Consider the following 19,233-nt stretch of genomic DNA (forward strand, 5'->3'; position numbering starts at 1 on the left):
ATACTATACATATAGGGTTCAGTACTGTCTGTGGTTTCAAGCATCCTACTCAGGGTCTTGGATCATATTCCCCCTTTGGATAAGGGGGTGACTACTGTATGTTTATATATTTTGTGATAGCCGAGGGCCAAATCTGGAATTTGTCGGAAATTTTTCAAATGAAATGTATTTCAATTGTCATTCTGGGTTTGGATGTTTTATTGTACAAAGAAGATGTTAAATATTTGAAACTATTTAGAAACTAAGAAAAATGCCCATCTATACTACATTTTGTAGAGAAGTGTTTTCTCAAACAGTCATGAAAGTAGAGTTCAGACTTTGGAGGTTAAGTGTTTATTGTCACTGAATCTCTTCATATAATAAAATAGCCTATTAGGATGTATAGAAAATGGTGTCACACTGCCATCTAGAGGCCATGTTTCAGAACAGAAAGGAATAAAAAAGCAATTGAAATCAAAAGAATATTCACTAGGTGTCCTCTGCTGGCTCCCACTTGTGTTTTCTATAATGGTTGAGAACTAGGTATGGAAACACTCTGTGAATTAAATATAAATATAAATTTAAGTTCTAAGGTTTTAGGATTATTGCAAGCTGTAAATTTGTCTTCTCGGTTGTTTTTGTATAAAGTCCTAATTTTTAAAAAATACAGTTTTATTGTTTATTTTTGCATGAAAAGAAATTTGAATATATTTCATTTAGAATGAACTATTAAAAGAGTTCCTGGGTGGCTCAGTTGGTTAAGCGTCCAAGGCTCAGGTCATGATTTTTGGCTCATGGTTCGTGAGTTTGAGCCCCACTCGGGCTCTGTGCTGATGGTGCAGAGCCTGTTCGGGATTCTCTCTCTGCTCCTCTCACTCTCTCTCTCTCAATAAACAAACAAACAAACTTAAAAATTTTGAAGACTAATGTTAACAGGTGCTTTTACCATTTGATAAAATTTTAGGTTTGTTTTTTTTTCTTTTCTTGCTTTTTTTTTTTTTTTTTTGTGTGTGTGTGTGTGTGTTTATTTTTGAGAGCGAGCATGAACTGGGTAGGGTCAGAGAGAGAGAGAGAGAGAGGGAGACAGAGAATCCAAAGACAACTCCACTCTGTCAGTAGAGCCAGATGTGGCATGTGAACTCAAAAACTGTGAGATCATGACCTGAGCCAAAGTCAGATGCTTAATCGACTGAGCCACCTGGGCCCCCCCTTATAAATTTTCAGGTTTTCTTAAAATAAGTAATGACTTAAAAGAAAAATGCTAGCTTTCCTTTTATCCTTATTTATGGCTGTACAGAGGAAGCCTACTTGGTTAAACTTGGCCTTGTTTTTTCAGGTACCTGTCTGACCTTCATGCACCAGGTGACCCTGCTTGGCAATGTATTGGTGCCCAACACAGATGGATCCTTCAGCTCATGCACAGCTGCAAAGAGGGCTATATACAAGATTTGAAAGGCAAGTCTGCTTCTCTTCTAGTGCATTATGCCATTCCTTATTGTCATGCCATTCCTTATTGTCAGTTTAATATTTGGAAATGCTTAATGATTAAGGGAATGATTAATTTTCTTGATATTTGTGCCTGGTTTTTGTTTTGTTTTGGTTTGGTTTTGGTTTTGCTCCTGGTTTAGCATTATACCTGAGTGATTAACAAAACGGGAGGGAAGGGAGAAAATTCTTGATTATGCCTATTTTTATGGTTGGCACCCAGTGTTGACAAAGGTTTGGTTTCGGGAATAGTTAAACTTTTATGGGAAGCAACATGTTATTGTAGAAATATTAGTCTTTAATAAATGGTAGGAGTCCACTCACTATTCATCAAATATACGTTGAGCTCCGCTATGTGCCAAGTACTATGCCAAGTACAGATGGTGTTAAACTAACAAAAGATGAAATTATTGACAAGTAATATAAAGAAAAATCATAATATTGCGCAGGAGGAGAACAGAGGAGAATACGTTAGATGGCCATTTTTTTCTGAGAAAAAGAAACATTTACAAAGGCCCTGAGGTAAATTTTAAAGGAAGAAGTCACAGCTGCATTCACATTCAGGTTTATCAACCCTTATTTGTATAATTCTATCATTCCACAGATAGTAGATATATCCAGTTCCTGCTGTGTGTTGGCCACTATTGGGTGCTAAGGATATAACGGTCAGTGTGGCAGACAGGGGCCTGGCTCACATGAGACTTATAAAATAGCAGGGGGCTATGGACAGGGAAAGTAGAAAGGACTAGTAGAATACAGTGTTACTTTCTAAGCCTGGGAAGTTCCTAGTGCCATGGTAGTAGCACTTAAGAACAGCATTCAAATCAGAGTTTTGAGGTCACAGTGACATTCCAAAATCTGAAGGAAATAACACTTGTTTTGAGATCGGAATGATATATGTATGGGCCAGTTGAAATAGAGGAGGAGAAGAGGAAAGACCACTCCAGGAAGAGAAAACCGAATGTGCACAGGACTTCAAGCAAGAGATGGCCAGTGAATTCTCTGTGGCTGGAACATAGTGCACAATCAAAATGGCAAGAGTAGGGGCCAGAGTTAGGAGGTGCCAAGGCTTATATGGACCTTGTTAGCCACTTCAGGGGGTTTGGACTTGATCTAGAGGACATTGGGTTGACAGTTACAGGTCTGAAGTCTGAAGCAGGGGAAAGATCCACTGAGACTTAGTATTTGAAAGACTCCTTTGGCTTCCATGTAGTGAATGGATGAGAGGGAGCAAGACTGAACAGCAAAGCTCGTTACGAGGCTGCTACATTGATTCAGGCATCTTGCCTCACGTGGACGTGGTGGATATGGAGAAAGAGATACAAGAGCTGTTCAGAAACTGGAAGTGATAAGACTTGGTGATTGAAGAATGAGGAAGAAGAAGGGGTCAAAGGTGACTCCCAGATATCTGATTTCAACAACTAGTTAGGACGATGGCACCATTGAGTTAGGGAGCATAGAAGAAAAAACTTATTTTTTTTTCTTTTGTTTGGGAAGATTGATTTGGAGTTGTCTGACATACAAGGGAAGATACCCAATAGGTAGTTCGGATTTACAGAACAAGAGATTTGGATGTGATCTGTGTGTAGATGGTCCCTGGGAGTTGATGCATTCACCCAAGAAGAGTTAAAAAGGATAAAATTTCAGGCAGAAATCTGGGACACAATATTTACAGGGCTGATAGAAGAGACAAAGGAGGAGTGGTCTGCTGGGGTAGGAGGAAAACAGGGCGTTTAATGTCATGACATCACAGAGGAGTGATCAGCAAGTTGTTTTAAGATGAAGAATAAGATGAAAAGATGTCTTTTAGATTTAGCACTGAGGCTATTGTTGGTGACCTTGGTAAATGTAGTTTCAGTGGCATGAGATGCCAAATAGATTATATAAATGTAAAAATAAATGAGACATAGTGATACTTACATGGCAAGGTTTCCAGGAGGAATAAGTGAAGTAACATAAAAACAGTCCTGGAACACAAGGAAGTATAATGGAGAGGTCACAATTATTTGTTTATAGCATCATTTTGTCATGAATTACTTGGCTTGGTTTTGAGTACTTCCCAGCTGTAATTTTGTTTTATTCTAGGTATTTAGGAAAACCCAGATATCTCCTTATTGATGCCACATGAAAATTCCTACTAATGTCATTAATTACTTTAAAGTTTTAGCAGGTAAAAATGACCTCAAATTATATACACAGTCTGTATGTAGTCTTTAGGGATATTTAAAAGGCCTTACACATTTGTTTATTGGGTGTACTTTATTAGCCAGAACTTTCAACATTGACTTCCCATCAGAATTCCCTGGATCTTTTTAAAGACTGTCAATTCCTGACCTCTACTTTATTCCTACTGATTATTTTAGAATCTCTAAGTCTAGGCATCAGTATTTTTTTTTAATGCTCTCAGATGATTCAGGAATAGCCTGGATTGAATCTGTGCACTACATGCTGTGCTAGGGACTGGAAGTACAGTGGTGAGCAAGGCGACATGGTCTCTGACCTCTTAGAGCTTGTAGCCTAGTGGGAGAGATATATATTTTTAAAAGCCACATATATAATTGTGAAAAACATCATAAAGTAGGGAGTATAAAATTCTACTTCAGTCTATTGAGGGGGAGGTCCAAGGAAGTTTTCTAAAGGAGATGATATTTCCATTGAGTCTAAATGATAAATATCAGTTATCCAGATAAAGAAGTATAGAGTAGCCCAGATTCCTAGGAGGTGCTCAGTATTGTCACCCTATTCCCCAATCCACTAAATGGTTAATAAGTAACAGTGATTAACATATATCTCCAGATTCAAAGAGGATACATGGTCTAACTAAGGATTTTCCTACTTATAAGAGACATCTGATTGTGTAATTTGGTTATGAAAATATTTGAATTTTTGGGATATGTGTAATTTATAAAGACAACATGTAGACTATTTGAAATTGGAAATGTACCATGAAATTTCACTTATCTGAACACCTAATAACACATTTTGTTATGTCCATACCTGAAATATCTGGTAACCAGTATTCCATTGCTAAAGGTCTGAATCTTTAAGATAAATGGAGACACACTTTTACCCGATGGATTCCTTTCCTGTCATCTTGATGTTATGTATCACCATATGTATTTATCTAGAACTGGTTAAAATCAGTATGTCTGAAAAAAAATGATGATAGCTTATGTGTAACTGGAGCTGTACCTTTTAAATTCACTGACCAAAGTTATTGCAGAACTTGCTCATCACTTGTACTCATGAAATAATGAAAAGAATGTACGTTAAATAGATCCATTTGTTAGTGATGAGCTCTACCTAAATTTATTTTCATAAGTTGGTCTTTTTGATTAGGAAGTAAAAACATAACAATTTATAACTTACTCCACAGATTTTATAACCATACAAGATAAATTTCCTAAATATATAATTAGTCACATATTTATAGGTTATATTTTAATTTTTCTCTTTCAAAAGAACATGCTTAACTGCACTCTTTTTTTTGAGAGACACAGCATGAGCCAGGGAAGGGCAGAGAGGGAGACAGACTCTGAAGCAGGTTCCAGGCTCTGAGCTGTCAGCACAGAGCCTGATGCAGGACTCAAACCTATGAATGACAAGATCATGACCTAAGTCGAAGTCGGTTGCTTAACTGACTGAGCCACCCAGGTGCCCCTTAACTGCCCTCTTTTATTGTCAGCAAATACGACTAATAAAAACAACATAGATAATCCTAACATGGAAGAGCCTTTTACTTGGAAAATTGATGTGTTCCTTGAGCTCATATCAGGATGAGTTTTTATGATTTTATTTGCAGAATTCCAAACATACTTAAAAGCAGAAAGTGTGATAAAATAACCTCCAGTGTACCTAACCTAGTTTCAGCAGTTATCAATTCATAGCCAGTCTTACTGTATCTGTGCTCTTACCTGTTTTTTACCTCCCCTCACCCTGAATTATTTTTGAAGCAGGTCATATTCATTCATAATTATTTCAGTATGTAAGTTTCAGAGATAAAAATTCTTTTTAAAAACTGTAACCAAAACACCATTATGATTACTTAAAAGTTATTAATAATTTCTTAATATCAAATATTTAGTCTTCAAAATTCAGAATCAGTTTGATGTATCTAAGTACACTGATACCCTACCTTTTTAACTTACACTCAATGCAAAGGCAAAGGACATGAAATGTGGCATAGATATAGACTGAACATGTGTTTCCTAAAATGGAAAAACTAGCCATTAGTAAAATATGGCCCACAGACCCATTTCTGTTCTGGTTGCTCTCATTAATGCATGTATATGTCATTGGACACATGTTAGCTCTTACATACACATAATACACATTTACTACATTCACACAGATGATGTAATCATATATAGTATAGGTGTATGTATGTGTGGATGTGTTTATATAAAATATATGTCTTAATTAGAAGTGTGCTGGGAATAAGCTGTTTGTTCATGATGTACTCTCAGTTGATATTTGAGTGTCTAAATATATAAGTGTAAGGTAATATGGGGGAGGTCTCCTAAATATCATTTGGATTTTTTATTGGCTATCTTCTCATTGTTATGTCATTTTAGAAACGTAAAAAACCTGGGATAGTGTCTAGTTCAATTGATGACTATGTCTATTGTGCATGTGAAGGCGGTAATCTCAGAGAGTGACAACCCAGCTTCCCCTTGTCCTGAATAGGGGTGGAAGTAGTGAGCAGTTCAGATTTCTCCCCATTCCACCAGACTCTACTCCTTCTGGACCAGTGAGGTAGGACAGCAGGTTCTCTGTATTCTATTGTAGGAGCAAATATTTCATCAAACAGGATTTCTGAACATGATGATCATGATGATGACAGTGCCTTTATTTCATCTGGCACTTCATTATGAAGTTTCATTGCTTTTATTCAGGTATTCTCAGCATACTGTTTTCAAAATGAAACCTTATTGCATTCTAAATCTAAAGAATGAATTGTAAGTTCCTCTATTATAATATCTGTACTTTGACTTTTAACACTGGATAAGATAAAATGGTTGTAATTGTTTAAACCCCTAGGCAAAGAACAGTAGTCAAGAACGGAGACAGTCCTGTGAAATAAAATACAATTTTAAATAGATAGACTATACGTATTTCAGACAGGAAAAGGTTTCTTAATGTCTTTTTAAGTTGGTCTTTATGCATTAATTTAAGAAATCTAACATAATTTTTTTTCAAGTCTTAAAGCCTTTCCATAGTGGTTTAAGGAAAAAAAAATGTTAATTATATTTAGTCTTGTGGTCTTCAGAGAAAATTTCATAAGCAAAGATGGTGATAGATGTTCAGAGACAGCAATCCTATATTAAAAAAAGCCACCTTTTTCCAAGAAGGATTCTTTTGTATAGCAGAGCTATTCTTTTGTTAGCAGAGCTAGGTCATAATATTGATATTCTTATGGACACTGCATTAGACCTTTCTCTGAATTCTTATTTTTATAGTAATAACATAGGCTGGATTTAGTGGATGGTGTCTTCCAGATTATAAACACACAGAACAAGAGATTACCATTGTACCTTAAACATGCTTTGACATTTATCCCCAAATGTTCTTCATTGCTTTTCTATGACCTACCTCTATAGTGCAAATGTGACTTTTGGCTTTTCTAAGGGGAGACACAGGGGAAAAAACATAGGGAATAGGCATAAAGATTAATATTTTAAAAACTCATCCTAGCTTAAATACTAAAGGAAGAGTTTGATTGTTTTTTTTTCCCCCCAGCCTAAACTGTTTAACCATTTTGCTACTGTTCCCCTGCATTCACAGCAGCTTTATGTCCTGAATTGTTGTACAGAAAACTTTTACCACCTTATAAGAAGTGTCATTCCTCTCTTAAAATTCCTGTGAAACAGGTCCAAAATTAGACTAAGTCTTCAGGTTTCCTGTCAGGAAAAGCCTTTGGTTAGCCCCCTACTGACATTCTCAAACAGGATTTTTAAAGGTAGCCTTCAAAGGTGTTTTTTTCTTTGTTCTGAAAATGAATTTAACTCTTAAAATATATGCTGGTGATATCTAATAACTCAAGGGGAAAGGTATCAGCCTACTCATAGAGTAATTATTCCCTTCTTTCAGGTATGTATTTAATTAGGACTTCCCCCAAAGGACGTATTTGAGTATGGGCATAATCAGGGGCATTTAGAATAGGAGCAATAGCTTAAGTAAGCAACAGATTCTTTAAAATAGTCACACAACAGAAGAAAATACATTTATATGTGGCTCAGGTTCTCTTTGAAAACTTTGAGATGATATGTCATACTTGAAAGGTTTATTCTGAATCATCACGGTGTGTATCTATTATGGAAGAAAAAGTATTAAGAATAGAGGCTGTGCTAAATATCTACTCTTAATTTTTTCAAACACTGAGCAGATTATTGATTACTTGCTGAAATAAAAATATTTATGTTTATCTGATGATCTTAAGATATAAAAGGCTGTATTTTCCAGTTTATGAAATAACATGCATAGGGGCACCTGGGTAGCTCAGTTGGTTGAGCATCCCACTTTGGCTGAGGTTATGATCTTGCAGTTCACGAGTTCGGGCCCTGTGTCAGTCTCTGTGCTGACAGCTCAGAGCCTGGAGCCTGTTTCAGATTCTGTGTCTCCCTGTCTCTCTGCCCCTCCCCCACTTGCACTCTGTCTCTCAAAAATAAATGTTAAAAATTTTTTTAATGAAAGAATTTTAAAAATAACATGCATAAAATATTTTTTAAAACTTATATTCAATTTTCTGAATTTACAGAGTATAACTAAACTATTTTTCTTGATATTTAGAAAGTGTACCTATGAACTTTGTGTACATAATTTATACATGTGTATATGTGTGTGTATGTATACATACATATATATATGTATATATATGTGTGTATGTATACATATACATACACACTTTTAATTAGTGGAGTTAATAAATATAATTCTGGTATTTTTATAATGTAGGGTTAGGTAAATTTCCTGTACTCTTGATTAAATTGCAACCTCTATAGGGAATAGGCAGCAGATTATAGAACTACAAAAATATTTCCATAGTTAAAAGACATTAAAAATGTGTCTTTTTATTATTATACATGCATTAAATGTTATATATTTAACAATATATATTATATACATAACAATATATAGTAATATTGTTATACATATATTAAATATTTTAATAAAATTATAATTTTTTTAAGTTGTTACAATGAGGTTGTACCTAAGGATGGTTCTTTATGAAATTTATTTTCTGGAGATTTAAAAAATAATTTCTTTCCTGAATTTTGATCATAACAGTATAAATCTAGAAAAATAGAAGTTTATTTAAAAAGAAAAAAAAAGGAAAGGCACAACAGCAGCTACAGATAGAAGATTTTGATTTGATCTACCTGCTCTTCCTAAATCCCTTCTGATGTAGATTATACAACCCCAGCTTTATCTGTACCCTTGTTTTTTGTTGTTGTTGTGACTAGAGGATTTTTTTAATTGGCTCTAGAAGATTAAATGCTTCTAATGGGATTTTAGTCATTTGCTTTGAGATTTATAAGCTACAAGGGATATATAGAATAAGGCAGATTCAAGAGAGAGAAGTAGAGGTACCAGTTTAGGACTGTTATAAAAAAACTCTATTCAGCAATGTGGTGGTCTGATTTTCTTTTCCCGTTTGTCCTTTTTTACAGAAAGGGAAAAAACCCAAGTGATGTTCAGGGTGCCATGAATTAGATTTACAAGGCATACTATTAGAAGTCATCCCTGTTGTTTGTAGTAAGTGTAAGTTTATATAAGCGGTATTCACTACCTGAATGCAGATCAGCAGGTTTTTATATAATGACTGTAGATTTGTTTTTAAATCTAATTTGAAAAGAGAATTTTAGCTACCAAATTAAAATTAAGAGTAGTAATTAATACTAGTAATTTAAGTAGTGTTTTAAAGTCAGTAACTTAGGACTTGAATATTTGATTTACTTTTTTTGAATAACATAGCATTTGTTTGTAGATTTGCATAGTAAAATAACAGCTGTTAAACATCATAGGAAAGAGTTGGATTAAGTTCTTTTTACTTGTTTCTTCTATTTTATACTAGATTCCATTCACCTTACAATGAATGAGTGATCCATCTTTGTTAAGACAGGCCAATAAGGCTTATGTCAAAAGGACCTTTTTTTAAATTTGTTATCCTAGCAGCTGGTTCTTTTCTACTGTCTTGGCTTACTGTACATCTGGAAGAAGACATCTTGCAGCTGGGAGCCATTTCATGTCTAATTCATGTCCCCCTATCCTTAAGAGAGAAAAAAAATTTTGACAGTGCGTGTCAAGCACACACTGAATGCTAGCATTAACTGGTAATTTTAAAATATTCATTACAAATATTTTGTGTTATGTCATTTTGTAATAATTCTATTGCTTATATATTCTGAGCATGTTTTTTCTATTTAGATCTATAAAAAATTACAAAAAATATAGTACTTATTTATTTTTTTATTTAAATATTTTTTAAAATGTTTGTTTATTTTTGGGAGATAGAGAGACAGAGTGGGGGAGGGGCAGAGAGATTGAGGGAGACCCAGAATCTGAAGGAGGCTTCAGGCTCTGAGCCTGTCAGAACAGAGCCCGACGCAGGGTTCCAACCCATGAAGAGCGGGATCATGACCTGGGCCAAAGTCGGACGCTCAATCGGCTGAGCCACCCAAGCGCCCCTAAAAAATATAAGTATTTTCATAAAAACATAAATAATTTTATTTTGTTTATTCATCTTTCTAGCTTATTTCAAATATCTGGTTCTTGCTTACATAGCTAATGTTAGCTAATAAATACTTATTCAAAATTCACACTTCTAGTTTTGCTTTTAAAATATACTTTACTGTTTTACCTACTGTTTTGAATGATGTTAAAGTACACCAGAATTTTTGCCTGGAACCTGCTTAGGACAGTTGTGACACCCTAGAAAGTAAAGTGAGGTTAACAAAGAGTATGTTAAATATGTTTCCCTTCATTTAATTTAGATGAAATGATCCTCTTTAAATTAAGGAAATGCCCCTGTAGCAACTTTAAATATAGAGACACAGTAAGATCAAAAAGAACATTTTTATCTGTTGACACAGGTCTAATTCGTGAGGAATTTCTAATTCTGTCTTGATATAACCACCACCCCCTACTCCCCCCCCCCCCCCCCACCCCCTCCAGCTTTGGCATTGAAATTCTTCTGTGTGGTGTGCTTGAAAGGAATCCTATCCTGCCTGTGTCTGTGGAGGCTCCTGGCCCGTGTGTTTGGTCAACAAGCAACAGTGGGTGGTCGGGCTGCAGTGCAGGACAAGGGCCCGCTGTGCGCAGGAAAATGTGTTCAAAGGTGTTTAAGGGCGGTAAGGAAGTCAGCCGCCCTTCTGAGATTCCGGGGGCTATAGATCAGTGTTCTCCACACTATTGTAGACTGTGAGAAAACTTGCTGCAGGAGGCACGAAGGATGAGAAAATATAGTAAACTTATTCACCTGGTTCCACATCTGCAGGCTTCCCTTAAGAAAGGACTCTTCTGCCCTTTATGTTGTATAGTCTGTTAAATAAATATTGACTACTATTTGCATTGAAAATAGGGAAAACTTGCACAGCTTGAGTTGAAAGGATTTGATTGATACATGATAAGGTTTCCTGGAACTCTTTTGGAGTACTAGATACAATAAGCATTTTCTACAAAATCAAATTCATTATCAGGTTTTTTTCCTTAGGAATCAATGTTTTAATGTAAACCATTAAGTTTTTGGGCCTAAGGGAAGATCTTTTCAGATCTTTTAAGAGCAAATTGTGAAAGATTGTTTATTTTCTTTTAGAAAAGTAATACATTTTAAACTTTTGATTATTTCTATGCTTGCAGCTTTATTCTTTTAGTGAAGTGACTAGGATTGTTTTATTAGTGTCCTATAGAAAATAACTTCTGCAGCTTTTGAAAACATCTTTTTCTTTTTCTCTTAATGAAAACAAATTTTCTGTTCTGTTTATATAGTATCCTTAAAAGGGTTTTTCTGATTTTATGTTTGTTTACAATCTGTTAATTTCTCCTACATACTCACAATTAGAAAAAGTTCCTTTTGAGGTATAGAAGCTTTAACTGGAGAAATAAAACATAGATTTTTGATTGTCAGTAATTAAGAAGTTTAGTTATTATTTTTAAAAATTTTAAATGTAGTGTGGTACACTTAAATTTTAAGTGTAGTGTTGGTTCTCATGCTATCGGGTATGTTTCTGTGTGGAATTTTGTCTCCAGAGTAGTCTTTACACTGTTCCCCAGCTAACTGTTTATAGCCAAATAATTTTGATCTTATAAGCATTTATTCCTTTGAATGTATTTATTGGTTACCCTGCTTCGTGTCTTTAAAATAGCCAAGCTGTAACAAAATTCTGATGAATTTCAGAACAAATTCTGATGAATTTCAAAATAGGTTTCACTGTTACTTTTTTGTTGTCTTTATATTTTCTTTATATAATTTCCATTTAAGGCTTAATTTTCGCATTTGCTCTGTAGAGGCAGACTTTTTATACATTTAGATAACAACAGTAATCAGTGACCTAAGTTGTAGGAATAGTGAGCAAAAGAAACATATTTTCCATTTTATTCTCAGTGGTGATATAAAGTTTCAGATTTAAACTTCATATCTTAGAATCATTATTTTACAGCCAAAAAAGACTTTAAAATTTTTATAGTTTCAAGTCCTGATTTTTACAGGTGATGAAGCATTGGCCTATTATGACTCCTTCAGCTAGCTGTAGAATTCCATTCCAGTTGTAAAACCATGAGAATCCTGGGTTAATCCCTGCCTCAATTTCAAATATAGTGAACAGGTTGTTAGTATTAGCACAAATGAAGCCAGAAAGTGATAACCTTTCATCAAGGCTGCAATCCTACTTTTAATTTTTTTTCATCTAGAAAAAATTGTCGAAACAGTTAATTTCTGGAGAAAATTTACTGCCAAGAAAACAAATGATTTCTCATAACCTAATGCAGTATTGAGAAAGACATAGCCAAACACAATTTTACAAAAACTTTAGTCTCTGTCACCTGTAAAATGTTCCATTGCAAGCTAAAATTCTAATGAAAGAACTGAAGTTGTGTGTATACACTTGAACACCATCTTGTATGCAGGGGCAGATAACTTAGGTTGTCAGGGAAAACACACAAGTAAGTAACATAAGTTTCAGTTGCACATAAGTCAGAACATGATTTTATGAAACTTCCTAATTATTCTCATTTATTTATTTATTTATTTTTATTTATTTTTTTAACATTTATTTATTTTTGGGACAGAGAGAGACAGAGCATGAATGGGGGAGGGGCAGAGAGAGAGGGAGACACAGAATCGGAAGCAGGCTCCAGGCTCTGAGCCATCAGCCCAGAGCCCGACGCGGGGCTCGAACTCACGAACCGTGAGATCGTGACCTGAGCTGAAGTCGGACACTCAACTGACTGAGCCACCCAGGCGCCCCAGCTAATTATTCTCATTTAATAAACATATGTTTTGTATAATGTATGTATGTCTCATGAACACATCAAAAGATGTTGCTATCATTGTGTTGTAAAACAGCCAAGAAAAAATGCTGATTTCTTGTAAGGTATTTTAAAGCCTTTTGTTGATTTGATGTTACAGAAATAGTTTTTCTCATTTTTTGTTTTCTTTTTACTTATCGTCAAAACCACTTCATGTTTGTAATAATTTTATAGTGTAGGAATGCTACATCATGTAATTTAAGTTTAAAAGGGCTGTCAATCCTCAAGGATTTTTTTCTTTTGACACTTGATAGTAAATAGTTTCTGATAAATGAGATTTAAAATGTTTTAATTTTCTCTTCAAAGGATAATCTTCCTAATTCCCTGTAAAATAACTGATGATAAGACCTTTTCTTTGAGCAAAAAAAAAAAAAAAAAATGTTAGAGAAATGCATTTGCGAGTTTAATGCCCACTGTTGAGTTTTCAGGGCTGATGAATGTGTGTGGTGCTGTTGCGCTATCTTCTGGTCACTCAGCAAAAATGCGTCTTACAGATTTGTTCCAGATGCTGGTTAGTCCTGAGGGTGTATATGCTGTTTTAACTCCCTGATGCTGTGCTACACTGGATGGTAATTTGACACTGCCAATTAGAAATCAGTTCATGTTAAACTTTCTTTTCCTGATATAATAGAAAATGATGATATGGTTTCTAATAGAAGAAAAGCATATTCATAATATAATTTCTGTTATTAAAGGGGAAGATAAATCAGTGCTTTAACAGTTTCAAAATTCCAAGATTTACTTAAACTTCATAAATTACTTAAAATTAAACTATTTAAATTAAAGTTGTAAAGACATTATTTATGGGGAAAATCTTTTTCTGAGGATCTACTTGAATAATGATAATTATATTTTTCTGTAGGAATGGTACATAATGTATTTTTAGGAAACTAGGAAGTGTTTTCCTTCTTAATTAAAAATGTATAGTTCTGGTAGGCGCCTGGGTGGCTCAGTCGGTTGAGTGTCCGACTTTGGCTCAGGTCATGATCTTGCGGTTTGTGAGTTCGAGCCCCGTGTTGGGCTCTGTGCTGATGGCTCAGAGCCTGGAGCCTGCTTCGGATTCTGTGTCTCCCTCTCTCTCTGCCCCTCCCCCGCTCATACTCTGTCTCTCTGTCTCTGTCTTGCTCTCTCTCTCTCTCTCTCTCTCAAAAATAAACATTAAAAAAATTAAATAAAATTAAAACATATATTTCTGAAACCTTGAAGAGTAACTTGTAACATTTTAAAATTAAAACGTTCTAGGGGCTCCTGGGTGGCTCAGTCGGTTGGGCATCTGACTTTGGCTCAGGTCATGATCTCAAAGTTCGTGGGTTTGAGCCCCGCGTCGGGCTCTGGGCTGACAGCTCAGAGCCTGGAGTCTGCTTCGGATTCTGTGTCTCTCACTCTGTCTGCCCCTCCCTAGCTTGCACTCTGTCTTTCTCTTTCTCAAAGGTGAATAAATATTTAAAAAAAATTTTTTTTAAGTAAAACATTCTTTGTACCTTTTTATATAAAATTTTATTTATATTATAATTTTAATGTAAATACTTATTGTGATGCTAAATAAGTTTGGTCTTCTTTATATTTCCTATTAAAGTATGTCAGAAAATTGATATTATAATACTAATTTCCTGAATTCTACAGTTAATAGCAGTGGCAACTGTGTAACTGCAAAGGAAAATGTCATATCATTAAAGCTTCTACACACAACTTCTTTAATACAGAAAACAATCAATTATAAAAATACTGTTTCTCCATTGTATTTTTTTACTCTGTATCACATATCATTTATTTTGTTTTCCAAAGTAGAAATGCAGGTAAATAAATTATTTATATTTAGCACTTTAGTAGAACATAGTATGTCTTCAATAAAATTCTGTTCCACTAAAAAATCTGTTCAAATGATTTAATTTTTATTTTTACAATCCCTACCTTAGTAGAATTTGTGAGAATACAAGGAAATAGCTCATAGTGTATCATGTTAAGTGGCTCATGTTAGGAGGAGCTTGTGAAGGCAGGTTCTCCATAGCATGTTTTTACTGTATTTTTTTGCCTTTATTTTTTGCTTTATTTTTTGCTTTATTTTTTTGCCTCCACTACCAGAATGTAAACATTTTGAGAGCAGGGCCTTGTCTATTATTCATCACCTTATCCTCAGGGTCTACAGTTACTGGCACATAGGAGGTACTCAATAAATACTTGTCAGTGTTACTGAATAACTAATATTATCAGTGGCATAGATATGTTTTATCTTTTGTATCTGAAAACTAATCTATAAGCTTTTATTATTCTACTAAGTTATAAAAGAAGGAATAGAGTTCTTACTGAATAATTTAGTACCAGTCACTCAGTATATATTGAGGGAGTTATTTGCAGAAGGTCCAGTAATTATGGACACAGATATAATATTTAATCCTTACACCTGAGAATATAGTATTTTGATTTGGAAACAGGAGTAACTTGACTGTTAATGAACATCAGAAGGTAGAATGTCAAGTCAGTTGAATTATGTTACTTTTCACTTGTGTCAGAAGACAGAGAAGATAGGTAACACTTTGAGTTGGAATAAGAGGTGACTTCATGGAGCAGCTGTAATTCAAGTCCTATTTTTTTTTTTTAATTTTTAATGTTTATTTATTTTTGAGAGAGACAGAGCATGAATGGGGGAGGTGCAGAGAGAGAGGGAGACAGAATCCAAAGCAGGCTCTAGGCTCAGAGCTGTCAGCACAGAGCCTGACACAGGGCTTAACCCCACGAACCGTGAAATCATGACCTGAACCAAAGTCTGAAGCCCAACTGACTGAGCCACCCAGGCACCCCTCAAGTCGCGTTTTTAAGAATGAGAGTTTAATTGGGTGGACAGGAAGGATAGGTGAGGCCTTTCAGGTGGAGAGGGTAGGATATAAGGCAGAAAAATGTAAGATGATTTTTCATAGGGTGAATATGTAAATGTCCTATGCATGGCAAATTCTCTGTAAATGTGTTGAATTCAGTTTGTTTTGAACATCTTTGGATGCCCAACTAAAGAGCTCAAAGTGGTGTAGATGCCTCTACAGACTGGCAAGGCAAATGTTACCACCTAAAGCCAATGTCTTACTAACTCATTAAGCAACATGGGATACTAATAGTTCTTGGTATCCATTTTAGGAAAAAATGTTTCCTGGTTCTTAGAATAATTTGGGTTGGATTTATTTTTTTAATTTTTTTTTTTAATGTTTATTTATTTTTGAGAGAGAGAGACAGAGACAGAGCATGAGCGGGGGAGGGGCAGAGAGAGAGGGAGACACAGAATCTGAAACAGGCTCTAGGTTCCAGCTCATGACCTGAGCCAAAGCTGGACATTTAATTGACTGAACCACCCAGGCACCCCTGGGTTGGATGTCTAAGGGTTTTGTGGAAGACTTCTGAGAAGAGAATCAAGAAAGCACTATTTTGGTGATATTAATCCAGACAGTAAAGAGAGTTTCTAGACAGTAGTAAAATGTTAGGCTTCTGGAATATTAACAGTGTGAGGTGGGAAGGATCCAAATTAGGCGGCTGGCATCAGGAATAGAAATAGGGGATCAAATCCCACATACCAAAGAAATCATAGGATTTGGAGATTTAAATTTTACAGGAAAGTTAAAGATGTATGCTGTAAGTCTGCTCCATTAAAAGAATCAGAACTCCGTGACTTCCAAGCGCCAAGTTGTTTTTCAAAAAAGGATTTCTCATCCTGATTTTTATTTGTAGACTTTGTCCCACCCTTGCCCCTGCCAGTATTGCTGAATATTCATTCTAAAATGAAACATAAGTTTCTTTCATGGTTTGTTACCTCTCTGTATTAAGCCAAAGAAATGGATTGAATCCTACAAATCTGTCATGGTGGGACTGACTTTTAAAAGCTATTAAGAGAAAACATTTTTTTATTTTGCTTAGTGAATGTTTTATTTAAAAGAATGGAACAATTGATCAAGAAATAACTCTGAGAAGCAGTTCATTACATCAACTAAATAAGAATATATGGAATGTATGGAAATGTCACCTCTCTTCTAGGTACCCCAGGCCTTCACAGTCCCATGTTGGATCTGGACAGTGATACACGTCCCTTGGTGTTGGGTCATCTTAGTCAGACAGCGTCATTAAAGAGGGGCAGCAGCTTTCAGTCTGGTCGAGATGACAGTAAGTATCTCTCTCTACTCCTACTTTGTCTTTTAAATTTGTACTTCTATAATTTCAGACATTTTTGTCTTGGAAATTTTCCTTGTGTTGCTGCTGCTAAGTATTACCAACCTTCACAGGTGAATGTATATTCAACATACATAGTTAAAGTCTACTTTAATTTTTCCTGTGGTTGACTTTTAAAAAATATGCTACAGAAAATATTTTGTGAGAAATTCTTTAAGATGACATTTGTAATAAAAGTAATCTCTATAGTCAGTACAGAGAAACACCTTTTGTATGCATTTTATTTATTTATTTTTTTTTTCAAAGTTTATTTATTTTTGGGACAGAGAGAGACAGAGCATGAACGGGGGAGGGGCAGAGAGAGAGGGAGACACAGAATCGGAAACAGGCTCCAGGCTCTGAGCCATCAGCCCAGAGCCCGACGCGGGGCTCGAACTCACGGACCGCGAGATCGTGACCTGGCTGAAGTCGGACGCTTAACCGACTGCGCCACCCAGGCACCCCATGTATGCATTTTAAAACTTGGTTTAGAAAGAAGGGTTAATAATATATTAATTACTAATCATTTTTTCCTGAGAATAAAGTATCTTGAATTGTAACTATATTACATTTCCTTTGTAAAGTTGATATTTACCTATTGTTTATTTACCTGTGTGAGATACAAAATATATTGGTTATAATGCATTTGGGTACCAGTTAAATGCTATTAGTCACTAATTATTTATAACCTCAATAACAAATCTAAGAAATCCAAATAGGGTGGGGCACCTGGCTGGTTCAGTTAGTAGAGCATGTGACTCTTGATCTCGGGGTTGTGAATTCAAGGCACATGTTGGGTGTAGAGATTACTTAAGAATAATTTTTTTTTTTTTTTTAAAGAAAGAAATCCAAATAGGCTAATAGAAATATCTTACTTTATATTAAAAGTAAATATCTCAAAGTTTATTTTAAAGTATTTTATGTTATTCTTCTAAGTATTGGAGTTTACTTTTTTGTGTGTGATTTTTTAAATTTTTTTAATGTTTACTTATTTTTGAGACAACAAGAGGGAGAGAGACAGAACGTGAGTGGGGTAGGGCAGAGAGAGAGGGAGACACAGACTCTGAAGCAGGCTCCAGGCTCTGAGCTGTCTGCATAGAGCTTGACGTGGGTCTCAAACCCACGAACCGTGAGATTATGAACTGAGTCGAAACCGGACACTTAACTGAGCCACCAAGGCGCCCCTCTGTTTTTTTTCTTAAAGAAATTTTTCTTTACGTTGGTGAGAAAACAGTTGTTCCTTATTTTTCTTTGGAGTGGAGGCATTCTCCATGACAGACTGATCTTTGAGACCCAGTGGTCTATATATGTAGAATGTCTATATACTGTGTATATGTAGAATACATGGAAGTGCAGTAAGCCAGGCCACTCAGAGAGCCTGTTCAGCATCAGAGCCAACAAGGACTTGGTTCGGCATAGGGTGTTTTCACTTTAATTTCCCAGCAAATAGTCTTGCAAAGAATATATGAGATAAGGATACTAGTTGAATTTCTCACAATAGTGTTATATAAGTAATGATCGATATAGCTGCATGGAGGAGCTCAAACCTTTGAAACACTAATTTGGGGGAAGACATCATAACAGTCTACTTGCCACCACATGAGGCACGTGTTTCAGTGCTTCAGTTTTTAGATTTTCTTCTCCTATTTATTATCATTGGCCCATCATGCACTGGGTTGTGGTCTATGCTGTGTAGCATGCTGCCTGCCATTTGGAAAACAGTGCTTATCTGTATTTGTTTTGTCTCTTTCAGCTCTGTCTCAAGATAAAAAATACCTCTAATTTCATTAGACTCATATCACATTATCATTAGGACTCCTTTCATTGGTTGTCTGTTCAATTGTAGACTCCATGAAGGCAAAGACCTGTTCTGTTCATTCAGTATTAGTGGTCAGCATCATAGATAGACGTTATGGTATAGCCACAGGATTAAGACACAGGACACTTAATAAATATTGGCCAAATAGACAAGTACAGTTTGTAATGTACCCCTAAATAAAGAACTATGCCTTTCACGTATGTGACAACAATTTAAAGCTTTTCCCCCCAACTCATAGA

The 19,233-nt window shown here is 35.3% G+C and overlaps 1 protein-coding gene across 4 annotated transcripts in view; it reads left to right on the forward strand.

The window, feature by feature from the left end:
* The window catches only part of EXOC2 (exocyst complex component 2), a 277,835-nt gene that overhangs the window by 103,618 nt on the left and 154,984 nt on the right, over positions 1-19,233 (forward strand). For all 4 annotated transcript variants that reach the window (XM_045497613.1, XM_045497616.1, XM_045497614.1 and 1 more), the window contains 2 exons: positions 1,316-1,434; positions 17,005-17,130. In XM_045497613.1, the coding sequence (XP_045353569.1) occupies positions 1,316-1,434; positions 17,005-17,130 (245 nt within the window). The remainder of the gene's footprint in view (positions 1-1,315; positions 1,435-17,004; positions 17,131-19,233) is intronic.

This window comes from Leopardus geoffroyi, chromosome B2 (assembly GCF_018350155.1).
Source record: "Leopardus geoffroyi isolate Oge1 chromosome B2, O.geoffroyi_Oge1_pat1.0, whole genome shotgun sequence".
Lineage (NCBI taxonomy): Eukaryota > Metazoa > Chordata > Mammalia > Carnivora > Felidae > Leopardus > Leopardus geoffroyi.